Raw genomic sequence first — 24,424 nt, forward strand, 5'->3', positions numbered from 1 at the left:
CAGTTGGTTCAAGCCCTTGTTTCTATAATTTGTGATATTTTACTATTTTTTCCTTATGTTTGTAGGTTCATTAAGAGCCCCACCAACATCTGGAGCTCCTCCTCCAGCCTCTGGAGCATCTCATCCTTCTGGCCATGTGGCATACAGTCAGTTTGAACATGGAGATGTGCAGAATGGAATTCCAGCCTCAGCAGCCCCAATGCAGAGGTGCATATGAGAAGAGTGAATTGTAACAAATTCCCACCTTGGCATACTCATGCTAGGTCTAGACTTTTTAGATCTAAATCAAACTAAGCACTTCAGGGTTTTGTAGGACATTGACTTTTTTCCTTGTTATTGTTTTGGAGCAATGTTTTGCCACAGGGGTATTCATCAGACAGTGAGTATATCTGGAGATGAAAAACTTGTGAAAGGATGTGAGCAGATGTCAATGATGAAAACCTCTTCTCCTCCTAAGACATTCTTTGTGGTTTTGGTTTTCCTCTAAAAAAAATCAGTTGCATCCACCCAACTGTAGTATTTGTTCCTCGGCAGTGTGAAATGATCTCTGGAGCTTGTGTCAGTCTTTACTGAATAATTTCTTAGTATTGATTCTGGGCCCTCTTCTGTCCTTATGGATCCCTGAGTTACTGTCATCTAAAGCTCTTCAACATCTTTTCCAGAAAGATACTGCCATTACCTCTGTGGTGAAAGTGGCAATAGTCCTGGAGAGTTCAAATGTTTTGAGTGGCACAACATTTTTACATAGCTGTGCAGGCCTTACCGTTGCTCACCCTATAGACTCTATGCAGTGTTTCTGATTTGTTGTGTAAACTGAAATGGAATTAATAAAAATACAGAATTTGTATTTTAAGAGCTAATAGATTTATTTGTTTGGAGAAAGGGATTCAGATACAGGCAGAATATGTAATTTTTTTCCAAAACTGAGCTACAGTGTTTCATGTAAATATCTGAGACCCAGATAGTGTTTATGTGCTAGAAGAATTTTAAAAGGCACAGGGAATTGTAACTTCTTCTATAATGAGGAATCACTCAGTTTGTCATCTTTCCTCTCAGGCCACCTGCTTCTCAGCCGTTTCTGCCAGGCTCAGCACCCACGCCTGTCAGCCAGATATCTACGTTCCAGCAATACGGGCCCCCTCCAGGCAGCGTGCAGCAGCTCAGGAATCACATGGCAGGGATGACAATTGGCTCTACTGCAGCCTCTGCTCCTCCTCCAGCTGGACTGGGCTATGGTAAGGTTTCCTGACTACTGAAGTGTGCTATTGATTTTCATTTTTGCTAGTATTTCATAAAAGATTTTTCTTGTCAGTGATTCATTACCATAGATATGGTTGTGGGAATTCTCTGGGTGTTGATGTCTGCCATAGTAAGCAGTAGTTTTCTTAACTAATAAGGTCATAATAGGGGAAAACAGGACTGAGACTATTGCAGGGAACAGTGCTGGCACTGCTGGACGTGGATAACAAAGGAGAATAATAGCATTGGTCGTCGACTAGGTGAATCTTGTGAAACACTGAAGAGTCTACCCCTAAGTCACCTGTTGGAAAGTCTACATGTCTTGCCACTGTTGTATGACAGCCCAATCAAAAAAAAAAAGGGCCCTGTAAATGTAAATCACAGGACTGAAAATACTCTGAATGATTGGGTATGGGGCTCTGCTAGAAGTCAAGAAGACACTCACTTAAACAGTAGAAACTGAACTGAGATACTTTTTGTTCTATGGTATTAGTTCTACAGTCTCATTGCTGTAGATTAGGGGACTTTTTAAATTGATGACTAGAGTTTTGGTTTTATTATGTGTAAACTGGTTTGACTATTTAAAAAAAAGTGTTTTGCTAAAGTACTTTTTAACAAGCATCTTGTAAGACAGATTTTATAGGAAAATTAGGAGTAGGTAGGGGATACAGATTTCCTTGGCCTTTTGGTAGCACATTTGTCAAAAATTATTCTCAGAAATAGTACAGTGCTACATACAAATGGTGCTAGTTTCATGCTATTAAAACCACAAAGCTCAAAACCATTCTTGATCTACAGGCTCCCACTGAGTGTGGGGTTTAAGACAGAAACTTAGTTCAGAAAATCTATGGATAGACTTGTGGTGGTTCATGTTTTGCATATTCCTGGCTTTGTCCTTTTTTTTCTGGCCCTGAATCCTGAAATATATTCTGATTATGTAAAATAAGTAGCTCAGACTTTGAGAGAGAAAGCAATGAAAGAACTATTGAATTTCAGATCCACTGAAGGAATTTCAGCTCTCTGATCAATCTAGGAGAATGGTCATTTAGGATTTATCTCTGCCAGTACTGATAAGTTCATCTGAAGATGAGAAAGTGGTAGATTTACTCAGGTGATCTGGAGCGAATGGGTTTTTCTTGCATCTTAATTGTCTTGAGGATAGAAGAAAATGATGTTATATCTTTTTTTTTCTTACCGGCTCCCCCAGCATCGGTTCCTCCAGTCTCAGGAAGCGTCAGTGCAACGGGATCTGGTCTCTACACACCTTACAGTGCGAGCCAAGGACCCCCTCTTCCCAGTGTGTCCCAGGCTCTTCCTGTGGCACAGCCTCCATTTCCTGGTCAGACAATACCAACTCAGCGCCTGCCTGCTCAAGTTCCTGGTTTTACCCCACCTCCTCCTTCTACAGGGGTTGGACCTTCCTCTTACCCTCCTACCACAGGTGCTCCAAGGCCACCTGCCATGCCAGGCCCACCACTGCCTGGGCAGACAGTTGCTGGACCACCATCCTCCCAGCCTAATCATGTTTCCTCACCACCACCTCCATCAGCTATGGCGGGGCTGCACCCTGGGCCTCCCATGAGTGGTCTTCATGGACCACCTCCTCCCACTCATCCTCCTCAGCCAGGATACCAAATGCAGCAGAATGGTGAGTATTCCTAGTATAGGAATTTTAAGTTAAGTATTCTCTGCATGCTGAGAACTAGATTTCACGTTGTCACCTATGGGCTCCTGGCTGCACATTAAAACTTCCTTCTTGTTTCCCTGTGCTCATGTCTGAGATAATAATTGTGTGTCATTCTAAGATATTTTATAATACAGGTTTTAATCAGATTAATGTAACTAAAAAAATTCTAGCTTACTTGGCCAAAAAGGTGTTTAGCAATTAGTGCCATAATACTACCAGAATTTGTGATCAGAATTTTATTATGGACTCCAGTTTGTTGTCTGCAACTTCACCTGTTCAAAAATAGACATTGGAAATAGTGAAAAGCCTTATTTTATATTTTTAAAATTTGTGGCCACTGTGCATATGCAATGTGTGTGAAAGGAGTTGTTAAACATTGAAAAAGGAGTTGCTGTGTTTTCTCCTTAAATTTGCATAATCATATTTTTCTCCCTTGTAGAACCTTGCACATCTTAAAAGTAAGACCAGTTAAGCTTTCTGAATTAAAACCAGTTTTGGCTGGTTTTTAATCACTAACACTTAGAGATAGCTGGGATAAAATAATCATGTGCACTGAGAATTCCATCCCTCATGCAGCTTTGCACAGCTGGACAGGTAAATTACTTTAAAAATCTGTTAAAATTCCTATGAACTGTAAAAATACTAATGGGTTAAATCATGCTCTTTGTAAGTGATTGGAATGGTGTAAAATAATATGAAATGGCTTCAGGTAGTTACAAAACAAAAGAGAAAATCACACCGTAGCCTATTACTGTAGTTTCAAACAAGCCAAAACCGCCCAAGGGAACTCCTTGCATATCTTTAATTTGAAGAATTAGGGGTCATCCACTCACTTATTTAGCTGTTCTGTGTGTACTTTCCATTAGACAGTTCTTCAGGTAAATATTCATAGTGCTTGATCTTAATGTGCATTATAATCAACAATTACAAACTCTAAAACTACTTACAGTAGTGTGCTGGTTTGGGCTGAGGTGGAGCTGATAGAGTTCAGACTAAAAGCCTCTGTTTCCTTAAGTCTAGTTTTGTGGATTGTTGATAGAGATGTACCAGTCTAAGCTGAAACACTGTGATAAATATGTTTAATCATAATTAACTGAAAAGCACCTGACTTTAATTTTCTTGAGGTTTTTTTTTTTAATAGTGGCAGGAAATGGAAGTGCCAAATGAAGAAATGCCTAGTATTAAGGCACTGTTTGATTTTTTGTTCTTTTCTTGCTAAGGTTCCTTTGGACAGATGAGGGGTCCCCAGCCAAACTATGGAGGAGCCTATCCAGGAGCACCAAATTATGGAAGTCCCCCTGGACCACCACCTCCACCGAAACGCTTGGATCCAGATTCCATTCCTAGCCCTGTAAGCTTACTTGTTCTTACCAGTGTCAACTCTTCTGTAGTGTCTTTGCATAGGACAACTGACAAAGAGCAAAGCTGAAAACAGGTTTCTCATTCCAAGGAACATCAGTCTTTTTTCCTGCTTGTGTTTCTCTCTCCTTCCCACCTTCAGTCTTCTGTGATGAATAAGCCCAGAGGCAGTATTTTTCTTGGTGACTAAAGAATGGCACTGCATATGGAAATCACTGCTCTAATTCCTCAGGTCTTTTTTGTACTGTGTTATCTTTTGAGGATCCTTGAGGGCTTTGATTAAACATGTTTCTCCATTTCTGGATTCTTACATAATGACTTTCCAAGGTGAACTAATTCCGGTTTTGAGGTGACAGTCTGTGAACTGTGTGATTTATGTTTAAAGTATGGTTAGTAGGAGGTGATTGTAGTGCTTTTCCTATAATCTGTCAAAAAGCTGGTTTGTGTTTTTTTGGGTCATGAAGTCATGATGCTACATCAGTCAAATATGGACAGCTTTTCAAACTGGGATTGTCTTTCAGAGTGGAGGTTCTGAGACAGGATAAGCAGTTATATGTAATGGTTACCAACATTGAGTAGTATTACGCCTGGTGGTATTGTTGCCACTAGTCTACAGTGCTGTTCCTTCTACTGCTCTTGATGCTGTTTCAAAACTATGAAATAATATAGTCTTGAGTTAGATCAGAACTGATGTTATTCAGAAGGTACTTCTATTTAAAAAAGATTTACCTATTTAGATTCCAGGTTTATGTAAAGCTTACTACTGGATTTTTTTCATAGAATATAAGTCTTTAATTGCTTGTCTGCCTCTCTTCCACTAAATGAAATCTCAAATGGCTTGTGTCAGTTGCCTTCATGTTAGCATGTTCTTAAAGCATAAATCCTCAGTTTCTAACCAAAATTAGCAGGTGAGCCACTGCCTTCATTAGCAAGGTGTTCAGAGCCAAGCCCAATATCCTGGCAAGACTGGTTTTGGGATCAGTGTATGCTGCAGAAGCTGATGTCCTGTTGCATGAACCAGTATCTAAATCTATCTAATTCCAGTGCTACAGGTTTGGGTAGAGAGAAGTAACACTGTTACTTTTTGGTTTATTATTCTCTCTTTTTTTTTTTTTACACTCTTTATTTCTTATTAAAAAAAAAGCAACTTAATGAGCTGCCACCCCAGCAGAAACCCAGGCACAGAATAGACCCAGATGCAATTCCTAGTCCAGTAAGTGCTGTATATATGTCAATTGTAGACTGTGTGTTGGTGACCATCTGTGCATGCCTGAAACCTGAACTTCACCTTGCTAACCCTCCATCATTAATCTTTTACCCTTTCCTTGCTGTCTTCTGCTTGCCTTATCAAAATGAGTAACATTACACCACATGAGGCTGTTAAAATCTACTGTGATGAATGGTGAGGCAATAGAAAGCAGTGTTTCAGAAACAGATCATGAAGAATGTCTCCCCTTCACTTTGTCTGAGCTTTAGGCTATTGCCTTCACCAGATTCCAGCTGGCATTTTCAATGTGAGCCAGTTGTGTAGTTGCCCATACAACCTGTGTCTCGTGTCAGTATGCACACAGCATGAGCTGTTGTAGCCGTGTTTTCTACTGTGTTGTGATCAGAATTTGATTACTGTTCTTGCTGATATACCAGTACTGGGCCAGTGCTCTGGAGCTCTAAAATTGCAGATGAACTGGAGTTTTTTTAATGTTAATTCCTGATACAAATCTTCTAGTATGAGGCATGGGGAGCTATAAACATTCTCTCATTATCTGTGCTCATGCATAACCATTAAATTTTGAATTTGAAAATTTAATGTTTATGTTGGACAATCTTATCTAAAGAAAGAAAAAAGCAGCTACCTTTTGGATTGGAAGACAAAAAAACACTTTTGGTTTTTGTTACCCTGTGTCACTGCTTCCTCATGTAGTCAAAGTTCATAATTTCACAGGTACCAGTGGTGAGATCACCTGTCAGTCAGCCTGTAGACTTTTGTAATGGGACTACATTTATTCTAGAGTAGTCACTGAAGCTATGGGAGGCTCTCTGCTTGCAATCTATAGTGAGAGGATGGAAGTTCTGCCACGCAAACTTCTGAATCTCAGAATTTGCTCTAGGCAAAGGCAGGTGTATTTGATAGCAAAATAAGAGCAGAAGAATGATTGCTAGCTTTAATTCTTTCATTCAGTCGCCACTGAGGAAATGTAGTTGGAACTGTGTACAGCTACAAAGGTCAGTGAATATTTTAGTTAAGGCAAACTATTTAATACATTTCTGTTATCTTAAGCAAATTTGCACTTGTGAAGAATTTGAAATACCAAGAAATTTACGATTTTTACAGGCTTTGAAGTTTGATTCATTGACAAGTCTATTGAAATTTCACTTTCCACATTTGTAGAAGTCAAATCACAAACCCTTGAGCACCACAAAGTAATGAAGACTTCCACCTTGCAAGCCATCTGTCTTTAGGCCAGAGTTACAGTGGTTAGAAATAAAGGCATACTATGGAAACAGTGGGACCATAATGGAAAGAAAAGGCCAGGTTACCTGTAGGACTTCAGCTTGAGGATTACAGAAGCTTCTAATTCTTACTTGACTAGAACTGTACAGGGGAATACCTAAAAAAAATTCCTTTCTTGGTCTGAGTTTGGCTTTTTTGAGTTCAGGTCAGACTTTAAAACACAAAATATGCTGCTACTAAGAATAATACTTGGGGAAAAATACTATTTGCAGCTTGTAATTTATCGTTAGTCAATAAGTACTATTTGAAATCAAACTGAGAGGTGACTGCTTGACAAAATTTACTTGCTCTTCTATTTTTAGAGATAGTAATGTTTGCCTCAGGTCCCCTTTTTACTGCCTTAGAGATTTTTTATTTTACTTATTTTACTTTGAAACCAAGCCTCCATGTAATAACATGGTATTTTCCATCACAGATTCAAGTGATTGAAGATGACAGAAATAACCGTGGGTCAGAACCATTTGTCACTGGAGTGAGAGGGCAGGTCCCACCTCTTGTTACTACAAATTTCTTGGTCAAGGATCAAGGTAAACTATTTTTATTTTCCTAAACAAACAAACAAAACACAGAGTCAGTGACAAAACTGTGTCTTTAAAGGAAACGTGTGTTTTACCAACAGAAGCTTAGTTTCAAGTCCTGTGTTGATTTGATCTCAGTTTAGATTCTCCTGATTGTTTGGTAGCTAGTAACCAATTTGCAGGTAAAAGATGTTTTCCAAGGCAGATACCTAGGACCAGCATTAGCAGAGATACCAGAAAGCAGCAAATGAGGCCTCTACTGTAGAGCTTTATAAAAAATGTTTAAGAACTGAAATCTACTAGCAACATCATTAGAATTGGACTGGCAACTGTATTTTTTAAAATGGAGAGGGATGTAAATAGGTCTGAGGGCTCCGTAGAGAAAAGATATTTCATCTTTTAATTGCTGACACTTCTTTTGAGCTTTAAAGTTCCAGAAAAAACTTCAGAATCTGATTCTATAATCAAGTATTTTACTCTTCAGCCCAAATTACAAAACAAAACAGTAGAAATGTTTAAGTAGAGGTTTCTGTCTACGTTATGTTTTAGTCTCTGAATATATGAAACAGAAATGCTTTTTTATAGCTTTAGGTTGACAGAGAGTCAAGTTCATTTGTTTTAAGATCTTTTATTATATATAGTTAATAATGAGGAGGTATTTTATTGGGAATTCAAGCTTTCCATAGATTAAAACAATATTTAGCTAAGCTCATAGTGTGTGTGGCTTAACGACACAACTTAAGGTATCTTTGTTTCTGTTCTTGAATATGAACTGAATTTGTACTGAAATTTTTGGGGCTTTTTTATTTGTTCCCCAGGTAATGCAAGCCCCCGCTACATCAGATGCACATCTTACAATATTCCCTGCACGTCTGACATGGCCAAACAATCCCAAGTTCCTCTGGCTGCCGTCATAAAGCCGCTGGCTACTCTGCCACCGGAGGAGGTGAGAGCCGTGCTGGGGTTATGTGTGCCATGGGCACGCTCAGGTGTCAGCATTTAACAGATTTGTTTAGAAGCATATTGAGGTGAAGAAGTCCAGGTAAACATTGATTCTCCAACAGGCGTGTGATAGCAGAAGCTTCTGCTTCTGTAAAGCAGAAGAATGTTGTGTTCCAAACATTTAGTATTTTGACTGCCATGATAATTTCAGCTTTTTTGCAGTAGCTATCAAGCACTGTGACTAAGTGACCAAAATACTAGGGTGGTCACAGAGGCGTACACTTCCAGCTGATCTCAGTTTCTTTCTTAGTCTAAAGTATTTAAATGGTTGCTAATCATAGGTATTAAGTCTTTTCTAGAATGCCAGGTTGTGAAATTGGATGAGAATGTATGGAACAGCACTGGTTTGGCTGTCTTATATGCATGTATATGCACAGCACTGTGTGGGATGACAGCACAACACTAAGTACTGAGCACTGCTGAGCTGCACTTGTATTTCTGCCCTTTCTCTCTCAGCACTTACTTCCTTCTAGTTGTAATGTGTGGCCGTTGAGCCTTTTACCCACTCGTGTTTGGTTGCTGAGAATATGAAAGCTCAGAGATTTTTACAGAGTTTGAGATTTTTTAAAGTAGGCTGAATACTCTGGCTGTTGTGTAATGTTAGCCTGCTTGGAGCAGTGACATGAAGACAAACAGGCTTGTTAAATTTGAATACATAGGTCCGCAGTGTTCTGTGCCCTGTTAAACCTAAGTGTAGCATCTGCTGAGGAGAGCACTTTCCTCTGGTCTTTTAAGGGTGTTTTTCTCCTGTTGCATTTCATTTGTGTTCCTAAACTATGGTTTGAATTTTAAAAACTGGTTTATGATAAAACTGATCTGTGGCTGAAGTTTAAAAAGTCCACAATAGGAGAATAAGGTCTTATTGATAACTTGGAGGCTTGTAGAGTTACACATTTTTAGAGACACTTTACAAATAATAGTTGTTTGGTCTCCTGGTATATTTATACTTCGAACAAACACTTGTAGTGTCCAGAAAAAAAAGGCTATGATTAGAAAATTGCCCTGGAGACCAGTCAGCTTCTAGTATTTGGAAGTTCTTAGTGGCAAGGGCAGACTCACTGTAGAGGGGCCCGTTCCAACAGATGAGGACTCAGCTGTTCAGAGTAACAACACTGTAAATAGAGCTAAAGCCTTACATAGCTAGGTGGGATAGCCCATTAATGACTCTAGCCCTCAAAATACTGCTGTGCTAGAGCTTGAATTGAAAAGCACTTAAATACTTGTTCAGGCTTCCCACATCCCCTACACTCTATCCCACAGCTGCCAAATGCTAAATCCTATGCAGTGTACAGGGAGATAGCAATGACCACACAATGCAAAGCTTAAAACGTTCTCATCAGCATGAGACCTTTCTTTTCATGTTTTTTTCTCTTGCTTCCACAGACCCTTCCTTATTTGGTAGACCACGGAGAATCCGGTCCTGTCCGATGCAATAGGTGCAAAGCTTACATGTGCCCTTTTATGCAATTCATTGAAGGTGGAAGGAGGTTCCAGTGTTGTTTCTGCAGCTGTGTCACTGAGGGTAAGGTTTCTTCTGGAAATGCCTCTCTGGGCTCTACTGGAAAGGTCTTTGAACAAGATGCAAGCAAATAAGTCTTGATCATGTTATGATCATTTATAATGAATACTGTGATTTAGTATGTGTCTAGTCTTGTAAAAAATTATTGGAAGGCATGTTCAGTGTTCAGTTCTGAAATTGTGTTCAAAAAGGTGCTTATGTGTTGTAGTATTGCAGCAAATTTTTAATATGAGGTATTTGTAGCATAATGCCTGGTGGTTTAAAAGTCTATTGTATTTTCTTAGGGTATTTCGAAAGTACAGGGTTTTTTAACAGGCTGAGATATAGGTCTAGTCAGTAGCATGTGTTAGGATTATTTTTTTTCTCACAAAGCCTTTTTTTGTCTCACTAACACTCCTTTGAGATGAGATTGCAGTTAAATCTGCTACAGCTGAATAAGAGTGTTCAGTACAGGCCAGTTAATATTAGTTGCTTTTCTAAATTAGTACAAAACATGCTTCCTTTTAAGCAGAAGTCACAATGAGCTGCTCATAGCATGACATTTGTAGATTTGTTTTGAAGGCATAGAGGAAACTAAGGTACAACAAACCTTATGATGATGTTTTCAGTGTTCCATTTGGTAGCACTGATGGCGTTTAATGGACTGTTCTTACCACCTCAGTTATGCTGTACAACTGTTGGTACTAACCAAAATGGGAATTAGAAATGGCCAACTTTAAAAACCAATTTTGTCTGGTGATTTTCTGCCTGCATACACTCCCTGTCCTGCTCACTCAGCAGCTGTAAGAAGGGCTGTACCTGTAACAATTGAGCAGAGGCAGAAAAGGGAGGGATGCTGAGGCACTGCTGATGAAAGCAATACTGTGAAAACACAAGGTAGCTGTACCTAAAACCTAATAACAATTTTTGTTTTCTCTGCAAATACCATGAGGTATTTCTTCTTTGCAAGTACCAAATTAACTTGTATGGGATGTGTACTTGGAGACAAGAGTGATAAAAGCTTATATATAATCTTAATTATATCACTTTGTTTTCTTTTGAACTTTTGAAACTTGGAATGTTTAGAATAGTTTAAATGTGGTGAATAATGTTATTCCAGGTAATCTTATTTTAATCTCCTCTGGGGCTGTATAGACAGCTATATAGAGCTATATAGACAGTTATGGCTGGAATAAATTTTGTCACCCGAGCAGTTCTGCAGGAGGGAGTGTCTGTCATGGTAGTTCTTGGGGCATAAGGGAAATGCTTTGTTTCTACAGCTGAGTTTTGTAGGCAAAAATTTAGCTTAACTCCCATTTTATTTTCTTATGCCTTGTACCAGCACAAAAGTACTGGGTTCTGGGCTTGTGGTTGCACTTCTGTTCCTCCTTAATCCACTGTGAGAAGGACTTTATCTATTCTGATAAAAAGATTATGGGAGTCTCTGCACACGAGAGTGCCTGGAGGCTTCACTCTTGTGCAGCACAGGAAGAGAAGGAAAAACTAATTTATATAGCAAAATAAGGAGCTCAGTCTTTTAGTAAGCCTGACTTGAGTCAGTAATGCTGTAGCCTGTAGTTTGCCTCAAACTCACTTTTAAGTAATTTATTACTACTTATATGGGACGGTTATATTTTTCCTTTGGATTAGATCCTTCAGAATAATCCTAAAACTGTATTGTAGTGATGTTTCTGATATGAAATGGAAAGGAGATTCAACAAAAATATAACAGTAACTATACTGTGTGCTGTCTGATGCATGAGACAAACTGGAATAAGTTTGTATTGTTTTGCTTTTATGATATTCTTAAATTGCTTAGTATTTTAATACTTGTGGGCTAATCCAGAGTGCTAGTTCACTTTCCTGGAGTTTTGTTTGAAACAGTTGTTGTCATGTTGGCACCCTAGTTCCAGTGTTTATTATGGGCATATCACTGAGTTTAAGGATTTTTCCTTTCCCAGTTCCACCTCACTACTTCCAACATTTGGATCATACTGGAAAGCGAGTAGATTTCTATGACCGACCTGAGTTATCACTGGGGTCATACGAGTTTCTAGCAACAGTTGACTATTGCAAGGTACAGTAGTATGTTTTTATTGCTGTATTTATTTTGCTTTTAAGTAAAAAGACTATTTTCTTCAAAGTAAGAAAGACATTGATTGTCTGGGGCTGATTTCTAGCTGGCAGAGATAATTAACAGCATTAATCCAGCGCACTTGATTGTGAAAAATAACATGCTTGTTTGCTTACTTACAAAATCAGTAAGGTCCTGATCACACATGACATAATATAATTTAATAGCTATCTCTGTATTTTTTTTTCTGGAGCTATATAAGCAGCTGTAGCTGCACTTACCTTAGGAATTCTATAGAAGGCATTTCCTTGGCAGAAAAGGGAATTGTAGGAAAGGTTCAATGCAAGTACAGTAGTAACTATGCAATGTGCCACCTGTTCCACAAGGCAGACCTTACCTATTGAACTTCAATGTCAAATCTTGCCATAGTGGTTAGAAGCACAAGAAGAGTGTGGAAATATATATTTCATAGCTGGTTTGCTTTTAAATTAAAGGCTTAAATAATAATTAACTTCTAAGGAATAGGGAAACTATGTGAAAGGTATTTATTAAAGCAACTTATATCTCTGCTGAAATATTACGATGAGAAAATAGATGCCTAAATGTTGCAAGTTGATACTGGTTGCCTTCTAATGCCTCTGCTTTACTTTGAGTTAAGCAAAAGTCCAATTATTTTCTAACAGCATATGAACTTCAAAGAAGATGTGATCTTCACAGCTTTTTTGAAAGTTCTTATGTTTTGCTTTTGTTCTGAGTGCTTGTTCCAGTATGACCTATAGACTTCAGAAAACTACTGACTAAAAGAAGTTTTTCATTTCCAAAGAAAGCCTGATTTTTAAGAAGGAAAAGGTTGTAATCCTTGGAGAGGAAAATATTTTACTTTACGTTGATGGAATCACCTATGATAAGTCTGGTCAGGGTCCAAAGTTTTGAGAACTGGCAGAAATCTTCCCTGTCTACTTTTCCAATCTAGCTGAGTCATGTAAATGGATTATTTAGTTGTAACTGTTCTCTGATCAATGGTAAAGTCAGTTTAGGGCATTTAATACCAGTCCATTTCAAATATAGTATGATACCACGTCTGTTAGTTGGAAAAGGATAGGAGAGAGAGCTTAAGAAACAACTGCTGCTCATGCTTACAGAGGTACATGAAAGCAGCTAAGTTTTGACAAGCATTGATTTGTCTGTGTTAGGGAGCTCTTACATGAGCTGCATTACATGGTAATAGTGTGATTTCTTCCCTCTCTTTCACAGAATAACAAGTTCCCTAGTCCACCTGCTTTCATTTTTATGATTGATGTGTCTTACAATGCTGTGAAGAGTGGCTTAGTGAGGCTAATATGTGAAGAATTAAAGTCACTCCTAGATTATCTGCCCAGGTAGGTATATTGTAAACTACTGTAGTCAATGCAAATGGGAGATGCTGTTATTTTTTCTCTTTAAAAAATGCTAGAAGTTTAAAAATTACTTGATAATCCTGTCAAGCTTTTCTTCAGAAAAAGGCCAAGCAGAACATCTTTTTTGAAACCTTCTTGGTGAAAATAAATTCTGCTTCCTTTCATTTTTCCCTTAATGTGTTGGTTATATGTAATGGTTTATCTATCTTCTTGGTTGTGAAGGCAAGTATATCTCTTACAGGGAAGGGAACATGGAGGAATCAGCCATTCGAGTAGGCTTTGTCACCTACAACAAAGTTTTACACTTCTATAACGTGAAGAGCTCACTGGCACAGCCGCAAATGATGGTGGTCTCAGATGTGGCAGATATGTTTGTGCCACTCCTTGATGGTTTTCTGGTGAATGTCAATGAGTCCAGGACAGTTATTGCCAGGTAATATCAATTGATTTACAATGTGTGTGGTAAAATACTTGTTTGGTAGATTCAAATGTTACATGCTTAATTGTCATGTCAAGTGACTCCATGTACTTTAATTTATTATACTCTTTGAGATTAAGCTGGCACAGGAGGATGGGGAAATTGAAGGGCTAAGGGATTATTTGGTTCATAGTCCAGCTTGGCAGAAAGTGTATATAAGGGCATTTAGTGCAGAAGGGCATTTCTGGAGAGAAAAAAAGGAAAAACAAACAAAATCCAAGCCAAAAAAAGCCCCACCTAAAATAAAGCCGCAACAAAACACAACCAGGATGATGCAGAGTGAAAGCTGTAAGAATACTGAATCACTGTCTTTAATTCAGCTGCTTAAATAACTGCAAACTGAGACAACAGGGGTGTCCAGTTTTGGTTCTGTAGAGAAAAAAAAAAAGTGGGACAGAGAAGATAAAATCTGAAAGGAAAGAAGGAAGTTAGCAAAGTTTTGGCAAACTGTTTACTGTGGTACTTGAAGTGTAATTAATCTATGGTGTGTAGCTAACTACATGTTAGGAAATAGAACTGGAATTGCATGTTTTTAGAGAAAATTTCTAGCCTTTTTAATGCATTAAACAAGCCTAAATACAAGACTGTGGATTACACCTATTAATCTTTGAGTAGTACACAAGATGCTTTGCAGAGGCCAAATGTCACTAGTATTTCCTAAGAATTTACTTACCTATGTACATTGGAATATATTAAAAGATAAAAAATACAGAAGAGCTGTGGAATTGGCATCAGTTGAGGCTATACAGAAGACACTGAGGATATAGATGAGAGAAGCCAATGGAGAGCAATGCAGCATTTTTTCCACAGATGAGATGCCAAATACTGTAAAAGTTACGCAAATTTACAGACATGTTAGGGGCTTCTGTTTAAACCACCTCAATCCTATAAATCATCAACTACAGCTGTGTGGCTTTTCTTATTAAATAGGATCTTGAATTGCTCTTTTTTTTTTCTTGTTCTTTGCTAGTTTGCTGGATCAGATTCCAGAAATGTTTGCAGACACGAGAGAAACAGAAACTGTTTTTGCACCTGTGATTCAAGCAGGGCTGGAGGCGCTGAAGGTTAGTGAATGCATTTTTATGACAAATTATTTTCAGCCAAGTACTCTGAAGTTTATATTCTGCTAACATACACTATTAAGGCAATTCTAAAGATTTTGTAAGCTCCTTGTACTAGATGCGCTACATGTAGGGAGTACTTGGCTCATTCTTGAAGTGCATGAACCTTCTGTTTTGTGCACCTATCTATATGTTCTTTACCCAATTCTTTTTTAACTAATTTTTTTCAAAGTGCAAGAACATGGCTTACTCACAGTTGTCTGTCTGAGTTTTGCTTTAAACAGTTCATAGAACCTACGGGGGAAAAAAAAAACCCTCCAGCATTGTAAAACCACTGCTGAAGTCTGTTAAATCTCATGGAGGTGTTCCATAGTTTGGTGTCTTTTTAATCCTGTGCTCTGGTAGAATCTTAAATAAAAGGAGAGAATGTCACCTCTTGAAGTTGCCTGCAGCAATGTGCTAAACAAGCAAACTTTTCTTGAAGTTCTTCCATTCCAGTACTTCATCCAGACAGTATTACATGCATGGTTTAACTCTGATTTGTATCTACTGATCAAATTGACTGCCTGTATGACCTCACCCCAAACTAGTGACACAGCTCTATTTGTCTGTCACATCGGTCAGCGAATCATTTTAGTTGGAAGAGACTTTTATGATAAGTCCAACCTTTAACCCAGTACTGCTAAGTCCTCCACTAAACCATGTTCCTAACATCTTTCAAATACCTCCAGGGATGCTAACTCCACCCCTTCCTTGGGCAGCCTGTTCCAGGGCTTGACAACCATTTCCATGAAGAAGTTTTTCCCAGTATCTAATCTAAAACTCCCCTGCTGCAATTTGAAGCTATTTCCTATTGTCCTATCTCATATTACATGGGAGAAAATGCTGACTCCCACCTGACTACAGTCTCCTTTCAGGTAGTTGTAGAGAGCCAGAAGATCTCCCCTGAGCCTCCCCAACCTGAGTTGTCTCACTCACTGCTCAAGCAAGAATTGTGCTCCAGACCCTTAACCAGCTCCACAGCCCTTCTCTGAACATGCCACAGCATCTCAGTGTCCTTGTAATGAAGGGCCCAAAACATCAGGTGTAGCCTCACCAGTGCTGAGTACAGGGGAATGATCCTTTAAAGTCTCTCTTAAACTCAGTTTTTGTTACAATTGTTCAATCAAGAAGTAGTAAAAATTGCTAATTGACTTTTTACATACTGCATGTGTCAGAGAAAATAACCTATTAAACATTAGCTAGTGTTGGCATAGGGTGTTGATTTAAAATTACTGATCTGTTGAAGCTCAGATTACAAAATTCTTTGCCATTTCTGTGACTTTTTTCCACAAATCCAGTAACTGCAAATCAGGGAAGAAGACACTGCAACACGTTTGCACAAAACCTTTTGTTATCTGGGTCCTGCTTACTCTGTATCCTTGGAGAAAGTCCTTTTCTCCCTGCTGCGGAATTAGCACAAATCCAGTAGAACTCAGTAGAGACTTGCTCTTCTGTACCTGACCAGTAATTTGTGCTCCCTCTGTTGGACACCAGTCACATAACCAAGTGACAGTGAGCCTGTGTGTTGGTAGAATCACCCTGACATTAAAAGAGTGATGAGGTTGCTTGAATGTTTATTCTTGAATCACAGCTTCCCTTACAATTTTTGTAGATCTTTCTGACCTCTGTTATTGCACTCACTTTCCTGCAGGCAGCTGAGTGTGCTGGCAAGCTCTTCATTTTCCACACCTCTCTGCCCATTGCAGAGGCTCCAGGGAAGTTAAAGAACAGGGATGATAGGAAACTGATCAACACAGATAAGGAGAAGGTAATAATGGTTTGCATAATCTTTACATAAGGGTGTATATTATGCTTTTTATGGAATAAAATAACTGAAACATTATTAAAAAAATTACAAGGATAGCACATTCTGTAACTGTCCCAGCTAATATCTTTTAACATTCCACTTTTGTCTTCTGTTCCCAAGCAAGGGCTATGGAGACTTGACATCATAAGGACAGCTCTAGTCTAAGAGCAAGAAGAGTTAGCTCTAGATTATTACACAGGGTAAAATACCAATATCTGTGTTAAAGTAAATGTGCTGAATTTACAATTAAAGCAAAATGTGTAGTAATTTTCATAATAATTAACAGTTCTTCAAAGGCAGAGTCAGGGAGAACTTAGATGATTCTATTTCCCCTGAAGAAAGACTTAAAGTATAAGAGTATTGACTGGGATTATAAACTGGATCTCACTTTCCTTTTCCTGGACAAACTTCTGATGTCATCTCTGATTTCCTTTCTTAGACTTTGTTTCAACCACAGACGAGCTTTTACAACAACTTGGCCAAGGACTGTGTGGCCCAGGGCTGCTGTGTGGATCTATTCCTGTTTCCAAACCAATATTTGGATGTGGCCACGCTGGGTGTGGTACCTTACCAGACAGGAGGCTCCATTTATAAGTATGCCTATTTCCAGGTAGGAGTGACATTGACTCAGACTGCTGAAGTAAGAATTATTGTTTAGCTGAGAGTTATTTTTTTCATAGTGGGAACCATAGTGAAGAAGTACTTCTTTGGAAGTTAATGGCTACTTAAATTTCAAGATAATCAGCAAAATTATGTGCTAGCTTTGTGTCTTTATACAAACATCCCTGTCAATAACAAAAGCCAACAGGAAGAGCTAGGCTGTTACCTCTTAGCACAATATTTTATTAGCAGGCCACTGAGCCTGATATCGGTGACTTTTTAAAGTAAGACCACAGGAGGTAGTATCTGGTTTTACATTACTTTATGGTTTATGAAGCCAGTCTGATTTATGAAAGTGTGAAACTTCAGTTACTGCTTGCCTTCTAGCTGGAGACAGACCAGTACAGATTCCTGAACGACTTGAGAAGGGACGTCCAGAAAGAAGTGGGATTTGATGCCGTAATGAGAGTGCGCACAAGCACAGGTGGGTGTTAGCAGGGAGGAATCTTAATGAATTGGCCACTTCAAGCATGTCTCATGGGAAGAAAGAAATCTTCCTGGAATTTAAAACACATGGTGACTAGGCTATCCCAAAAGCTCTGCTAAAGCTTTGGAATTCTAAGACTTTTGTTGAGACTGCAAAGATCCCTGCTGAAATCGGTCAGGATAACCTGGTGTCAGGGTCAAAAGGCTGACTATGTTGTTATTGTGTTGAAAATGGTGGTTCATGTTGGGTTTTTCCCTCTTTTAGGTATTAGAGCAACGGACTTTTTTGGAGCTTTCTATATGAGCAACACAACTGATGTAGAGATGGCAGGTCTGGACTGTGATAAAACAATAACAGTGGAATTCAAGCATGATGATAAATTGAGTGAAGATAGTGGTGCACTGCTTCAGGTGAGGGGGGAGGCTTTGTAGAAGACGTGAGTTGGTAATTGAACTGAACTATTAGACACTTCTTCAAGGAATTTTTGGTTCTTTCTTTCTGCATCTAACCATACCCCTCCAGCATACTTGTTTTTAGGGTGACCTAGACTGCTTCAAACCACAGTCCTGTCTTCTAAGACCAGTCCCTTAATACAGCTGCTAAAATTGCTGCTTGTTACTTTTCATTGACCCTGATTCTTAGCATGTACTTCTAGCTTATTGTCCAAGTCTTTTATATAGTCACCTTACTTGTTTTTGCATCTGAGTCCTAGCTTTTAATAAAGTATATTCTAACCCTGCCCTTCTTATTGTAAGAGGACCTTATTTCTGTATCTCCTGGCATTTTTGTCTCCTGCAGTGTGCTCTGCTGTATACAAGTTGTGCAGGACAGCGACGGCTCCGCATTCACAATCTCTCCTTAAACTGCTGCACGCAGCTTGCTGACCTCTATCGGAACTGTGAGACTGACACCCTCATCAACTACTTGGCTAAGTATGGTAAGGGTAAATATGGAAACGAGAATTGCAGTCTTTAACTACTGCTAAAATGCCTGTTTTGTCACCCAGTGACACCTGTTTTTCCTCCTGCTTCAAATGTCAGGTGGCAGTTCTGATAATTCAGTCAGTTATGGGAAAGAGCATAAAGCTGTGATGATTGTATTGCTGCTTAGGATGAAAGGTACAGATGAAGGGTGTAGGCTTATTCTTCATACAAATTATTTTCCAAATGTTTTTAATAACATTTTGTATTGCCAGCTGTCTGAGTTCATCCTTGTATTTGTTTTTGGGCTGTTCTAGTTAATTCCTTAACTGTTGCAGAATTTTGCTTTCACAATAGGAAATGGTGGCCCTTGTTCATATGAGTTAAATGTCATACACTGTACCCTATTTACCCTTTCTAGCTTGCAGTAAAAGCCTAGAAATCCAACAGAGATTGAGAGTTGTGTATGTTTATTGCCATTAAAATGAAGGAAATAGTCAATTTTCAGACCATTAATGGAACATGGTCAGTCTATAAAAGGAGTTTTTATAGAACGCCATACTTTGAATTATCATAAGTATATTTTAAGTACAAAGGAGATAGAGAGTTCAAGATTATGTAATAAAAGGGATTAAATGAGCTTCTTCATATTCTCAGTAGGAATTTATCATCATTTTCCTACAAGTTTGAAGCGGGAAGAATAAAGCCTTCCATAAACAATAGTTGTTTAGATTTCCTTTGTGGAAGTAGTGTTGGGGTTTTGGTGTTCTTGAGCAATCGCTTGACAGCAGTCCGTCTCTTTCCTCTCTCTGTGCAGCATATCGTGGAGTCCTGAGTAGTCCAGTGAAGACTGTACGAGATGCACTGATCAACCAGTGTGCCCAGATCCTAGCCTGCTATCGAAAGAACTGTGCCAGTCCCTCTTCTGCTGGCCAGGTAAACTCCAGGGCTTTCACTTGAATCTCAGGCTTGGAAATTAAAAAGTGATGACAGCTTCTTCTTAGCCTGCTCAAAAAAAGTCAATTCCTTTCCTCAGCAGAAATGTGCAAAGAGGAGACTCAGGAAACTAGATACACTACTACAAGTAAAATTATAGTTGAGAATGGCTTCTTGGACATCTGTCTGGAGCCCAGGGAGCACTGCCTGCCTCAGGGAAAGGTTTTATGTTTCTTTTGCAGTCCATGATATAAGTAGACTATCAGCTTTTACTCCTCATGGCTGTACCACACTTTGTTGGTTCATGCAAGTCTCTTTTTGTCAAACATAAGCTTATTCAGTGAGACAGCTGACCAGCTTCTGTCTGCTTGTGACTTTTAGCTCATCCTCCCCGAATGCATGAAGCTGCTTCCTGTGTACTTGAACTGTGTGTTGAAGAGTGACGTTCTTCAGCCCGGCCCAGAGGTCACAACGGATGACCGTGCCTACATCCGTCACTTAGTGACATCCATGGACGTGGCTGAAACTAATGTTTTCTTTTATCCCAGGCTTTTGCCTCTGGTGAGTAATTCAAGATCTGCTTAGCACTTGAGGCTTGCTGTTGTCTCACTGACTCATCTTAAGGAATGGCATTTATATTTTAGCAAGGGAAAGTGATTTGAGAAGTATTTGGGGATCTGCCATCTGGGATATTTCACTTAATTTTGCTCAGTATTACTGCACCTTGTGAATTTCTTGGAGGATACTTTTTTCCTGAGCTGTAAGCATATGACTAGCAACAAATAAGACACTTTTGACTCTTTCATAGTCTTTTTTAAAAGTCCTAAGGCTTACAACTTTGTGTAGTAATTTTCATTATTACAAGGTAACTCCAAATACTGTTCTGACTTTTCATTACCATAGTTGCTGGAATAACACTAAAAACTGATTACATTCCTACTCCAGGGGGTGGTATTTGAACTTGAGTCTTTCCACAGAAGCCTTGTGTTCTCTTTTGCTGACCAAGTCTCTGAACTGCTTCTGTGTCACTTTGAGTAAGAAAACTAAGGAAAATTCTACTTCAGTCACAAGAGTGACTACTTCTTGAGAGTCCTAGAAATGAGAAAATCATTGGTGTCCTTGTGTCAGAAATTTTCAAGACTTCCTAAAATGTTCTTTTTTTATAACTATTATTTTACTTTATTTTTATTTCCCTGTAAAACAGACCAAAGCAGATGTTGACAGTGATTCCTTGCCAGCAGCCATTCGGAACTCTGAGGAGCGTCTCTCCAAGGGTGACATCTACCTGCTGGAGAATGGGCTGAACATCTTTGTGTGGGTGGGAGTCAACGTACAGCAAAGCCTGATCCAGAACCTCTTTGGAGTGTCATCCTTCAGTCAAATTAGCAATGCCTTGGTGAGCTGGATGGCAGTGTGGGAGCTAGAGTCTGTGATAGTCACCCAAAACTTAAAACTATGAGAAAGCCAGCAGAAAAAATAGCATTTCATTTTCATTAATAGAAATGAGAGAAGCACAGATGTGTGAAATGTTGATAGTCTGGGCATGTCAGGCATGCTTTTGCCTAGGTTTATTTGATAAGTCCTATCATTAACAGTGAAGAGAACAGTTGATATCTAAATGGAATAAATAATTGATGTCTAATTCTGATTTCATGTTATATTCTCTTCTAAGTAGTCAAAGTCAAAGAGATTGTATGCTGATGGGGCTAGATATTTCTCTACCCTTTTACAGTATGCCAAAACTGCTGACTTCTGTTTAACGTTGCTCTATTTCCCAAGACTAATGGGGATTTGGTATCTTTCATTCCAGAGTACCCTGCCAGTCTTGGAAAACCCCTTTTCAAAGAAAGTTCGGTCTATTGTTGATATGCTTCAAGGGCAGAGATCCCGCTACATGAAGGTAAAAATGTCCCCCATTTACAGCTTTAAATCCCCTTCCTTCTTAAGTAGAGTCTGGTGATACCTGGTAATGCTGCAGTCCTGAACTTACTCTTCCCAATCTCATAAATGTTATCAAAGTTTTGAAGAATCTGAAAACAAATTTCACTAGTTTTGGAGTTTTGTGCTTACCATAGTTCTAAAACTGCCTTTTTTCAGACCTATTACAATACACTACTATATGAACTACATATATGGTATTTTCCTTCTGTTTAGAAAGGATTGAGGCTTAGCCCAACTAAGTTACAGAGGTCAAAGCACATAAGCCATATATGCTGTGATTCTGGCTGGCTATCTTTGGAGTTTTGAGCATTTAGCTTTTTGCTCTGTTTTCCCCATGAAGATTAATTCTAATAGCTACTCACTGTTGGTTTTGTTCTTGTTTTGTTTGGTTTCTTGTAGTTGATAATTGTGAAGCAAGAAGATAAGCTGGAAATGCTGTTCAAACACTTTCTAGTGGAGGACAAGAGTCTGAGTGGGGGGGCTTCATATGTGGACTTCCTGTGTCACATGCACAAGGAGATTCGGCAGCTACTGAGCTAGAGGAGTGAGTGGTGCTAGAACTCAGCAGTGACATTTCAGTCTCCACTAATGACCTGATCAGGAGGCCCAGTGCCCTCAAAAAGGACAACATAGAAATCTGTACAATTCCATAATTTTTAATACACATTGCATTAGCAGAAATCCTTTCAACCTTTCCCAATCCCATATGAGAGATGAAATATTTTCCTGGTGAGGGCTAAAAAAAGAAAAAGGCCTTTGATACCAGGTCTTTTATTTGCATCTAAATTGTTTCCTGTGCTTGGCAGGAGTTCACCCCCCACCCCACCCCATGCTCGCTAATCCTGTTGTAATGAATGTAGGGTTTTTTTCAGTTCACTGTACATGATTCAACATTGGGTGAAAAGCGATAACTCTTCAAAACTTCTGGTAGCTGCTGTGCATTTGTGTGGGTGTGTGTGCATGCTCCAAGTGTGAAGAGGATGCACAGGTGGGGAGGGCAAGAGGCAGGTCAGGTGATGGGAGCTGGAGCAGCCAAGTATTTTGTGTCTCCTTTAAAGAGAGAAGCATGATCTATCAGAGCACAGATGTATCATGTGGCTGTCCAAACCAGAAAGCCATGAAACATGAAATGAGTGGTAAGCCAGGAAGGCAGCAGGGCAAACTTCTCTCCACAATCTTCCCCGTACTATAAGTTGCTGTGCAGAACTGTAATGGAGTAATCAGTAGTTAAGTGGGCAAAAATCAACAGCTTCTGAGCAGTGTAGGGGTAGAGACGGTACTTCCTGTTGACATGTGTGGTGACTCCTTTCCTTCTCATTGCACGGCTCTGTATTGTCCTACTCAATCCATGTTCCATGACCTCTCCTGCAGAGTTTACCTGTCTGTCAGATGGTGGTGGGAACAAAAGCTTCTTAACCTTAAGCAGAAAATACCCTTAACAAGGTGACGAGGGACTGCGTAGGAAATTAATGATAAGGAAGTGGCCATTTTCAACCATATTTTTGTGAATCATAGCCAAGAAGCAGGAATTTGATTTATACTGACATGAATTTGAGATTGCTTTGTACCCAGGAACACAAGGAAGGGGATACAAAACCTTAAGATTTAGACTACTGTAATAGGTATTGCAAGTACCTGATTTCGGCTATTGACAGCACCTGGGCCATAGCAAAGAGTTTCATTACTGGATGTTTATACCCTCCACATTCTGTCTACTGATCAGCTTGCACAAAACCTTTTATAAGCCTGTTTGTTAAACTAAAATACCTCAGACAGATTAATCCATCCACTTTGGCTGCTCTGCTGCTTCATTTTGCAGGGGTGGATGAGAAGACTCCTGTGAAGAGGGAGCTAGTGTAATCAAATTCAGAATTCTAAGGGCTTTGTTTATTTACTTTTGAAAGGGGGCTTGTATATTTTAACTTGAACACTTAACAGGTGTTCTTCCAGTACCCAGGAGTTTAAGCTACCAAGAGCACTAAAAGTGAAAGGAAGAATGTGGATGGATTAGAGAACATGTTATCTGGGCTTGATATTTCATAGGAAAGTCCTTGTTAAGATCAGAAAAATATCTGGCTGTGGTTTTCGTTCCATATCCTGTAGCATGTATATAAATCCATTTTTCTTCTAATGCTGCTAGTTTGTCTTCCCTCCCATCACTACACAGAAAGGGGAACATGAAAATTGTAATGTAGAAACTCTTTCAAGATGTAGTTGACAGAACTTTCAGCGGTTTTGTATGAATGTGGCTGACTTTTTACTCCACATACTGCCTCCAACCAAAAAATCTAGAGGATTTTTAATCAGAGGGGGAAAAAAGAACTTCCCAGGAATATAATGCACAGCAACCACAGACTTCCACAAATACTAATTTCTAGTATTAATATTGGGGGGTGTGGGGGTGGAAATGAAATCATGAATGAACCTTTCATTTTCTTCACTTGTTTTTCCAATGCATCTTTTAATTTGTAAAGAAATAAAAATATATTAAGATGTATTTTATGTCATTGTTAGTAAATAAACACTGCTTATTTTTCCAAACCCTGTATTTTGCGGGGAGGGGGGAAATGGGAAGGGTTGAAGTCTAGCTCATTGATCCTTTACAATCCAATCTTCTGCTAACCAAGTTCAGTCTTTCTTTTTTTGTTGTTGTTGTTATTCGCACTGAATGATAAGAAATTCAACAAGAGTCAACAGACAAAAGGTACTGTTTAATCTCAGTGTTCCTTTATTTAGCTGATTGGTTTTTTGGACTTTCTGCCCTGTCTGAATTTCCATTTCACAAAGAAATTCCCTTTTTTTCTGACACAGCTTGAGTCATTGATTGGGTGGGGGGTTTTTTGATCTACTTAAGCAAATATTGCCC

The 24,424-nt window shown here is 39.0% G+C and overlaps 1 protein-coding gene across 1 annotated transcript in view; it reads left to right on the top strand.

Annotated features, from left to right (window-relative positions):
- The window catches only part of SEC24C (SEC24 homolog C, COPII coat complex component), a 37,180-nt gene extending 13,081 nt beyond the window's left edge, over window positions 1-24,099 (top strand). Inside the window, exons 4-25 of the mRNA XM_036385502.2 lie at window positions 66-207; window positions 1,057-1,235; window positions 2,447-2,887; window positions 4,147-4,277; window positions 5,430-5,498; window positions 7,213-7,324; window positions 8,134-8,261; window positions 9,701-9,839; window positions 11,777-11,892; window positions 13,144-13,268; window positions 13,528-13,719; window positions 14,735-14,828; window positions 16,519-16,635; window positions 17,114-17,284; window positions 17,662-17,758; window positions 18,026-18,171; window positions 18,560-18,698; window positions 19,499-19,617; window positions 19,999-20,178; window positions 20,822-21,013; window positions 21,428-21,517; window positions 21,958-24,099. Of these exons, the coding sequence (XP_036241395.1) occupies window positions 66-207; window positions 1,057-1,235; window positions 2,447-2,887; window positions 4,147-4,277; window positions 5,430-5,498; window positions 7,213-7,324; window positions 8,134-8,261; window positions 9,701-9,839; window positions 11,777-11,892; window positions 13,144-13,268; window positions 13,528-13,719; window positions 14,735-14,828; window positions 16,519-16,635; window positions 17,114-17,284; window positions 17,662-17,758; window positions 18,026-18,171; window positions 18,560-18,698; window positions 19,499-19,617; window positions 19,999-20,178; window positions 20,822-21,013; window positions 21,428-21,517; window positions 21,958-22,098 (3,260 nt within the window). The 3' untranslated portion in view covers window positions 22,099-24,099. The remainder of the gene's footprint in view (window positions 1-65; window positions 208-1,056; window positions 1,236-2,446; window positions 2,888-4,146; window positions 4,278-5,429; window positions 5,499-7,212; window positions 7,325-8,133; window positions 8,262-9,700; window positions 9,840-11,776; window positions 11,893-13,143; window positions 13,269-13,527; window positions 13,720-14,734; window positions 14,829-16,518; window positions 16,636-17,113; window positions 17,285-17,661; window positions 17,759-18,025; window positions 18,172-18,559; window positions 18,699-19,498; window positions 19,618-19,998; window positions 20,179-20,821; window positions 21,014-21,427; window positions 21,518-21,957) is intronic.
- Window positions 24,100-24,424: the final 325 nt, after the last annotated feature.

This window comes from Molothrus ater, chromosome 8, assembly GCF_012460135.2.
Source record: "Molothrus ater isolate BHLD 08-10-18 breed brown headed cowbird chromosome 8, BPBGC_Mater_1.1, whole genome shotgun sequence".
Taxonomy (NCBI): Eukaryota; Metazoa; Chordata; class Aves; order Passeriformes; family Icteridae; genus Molothrus; species Molothrus ater.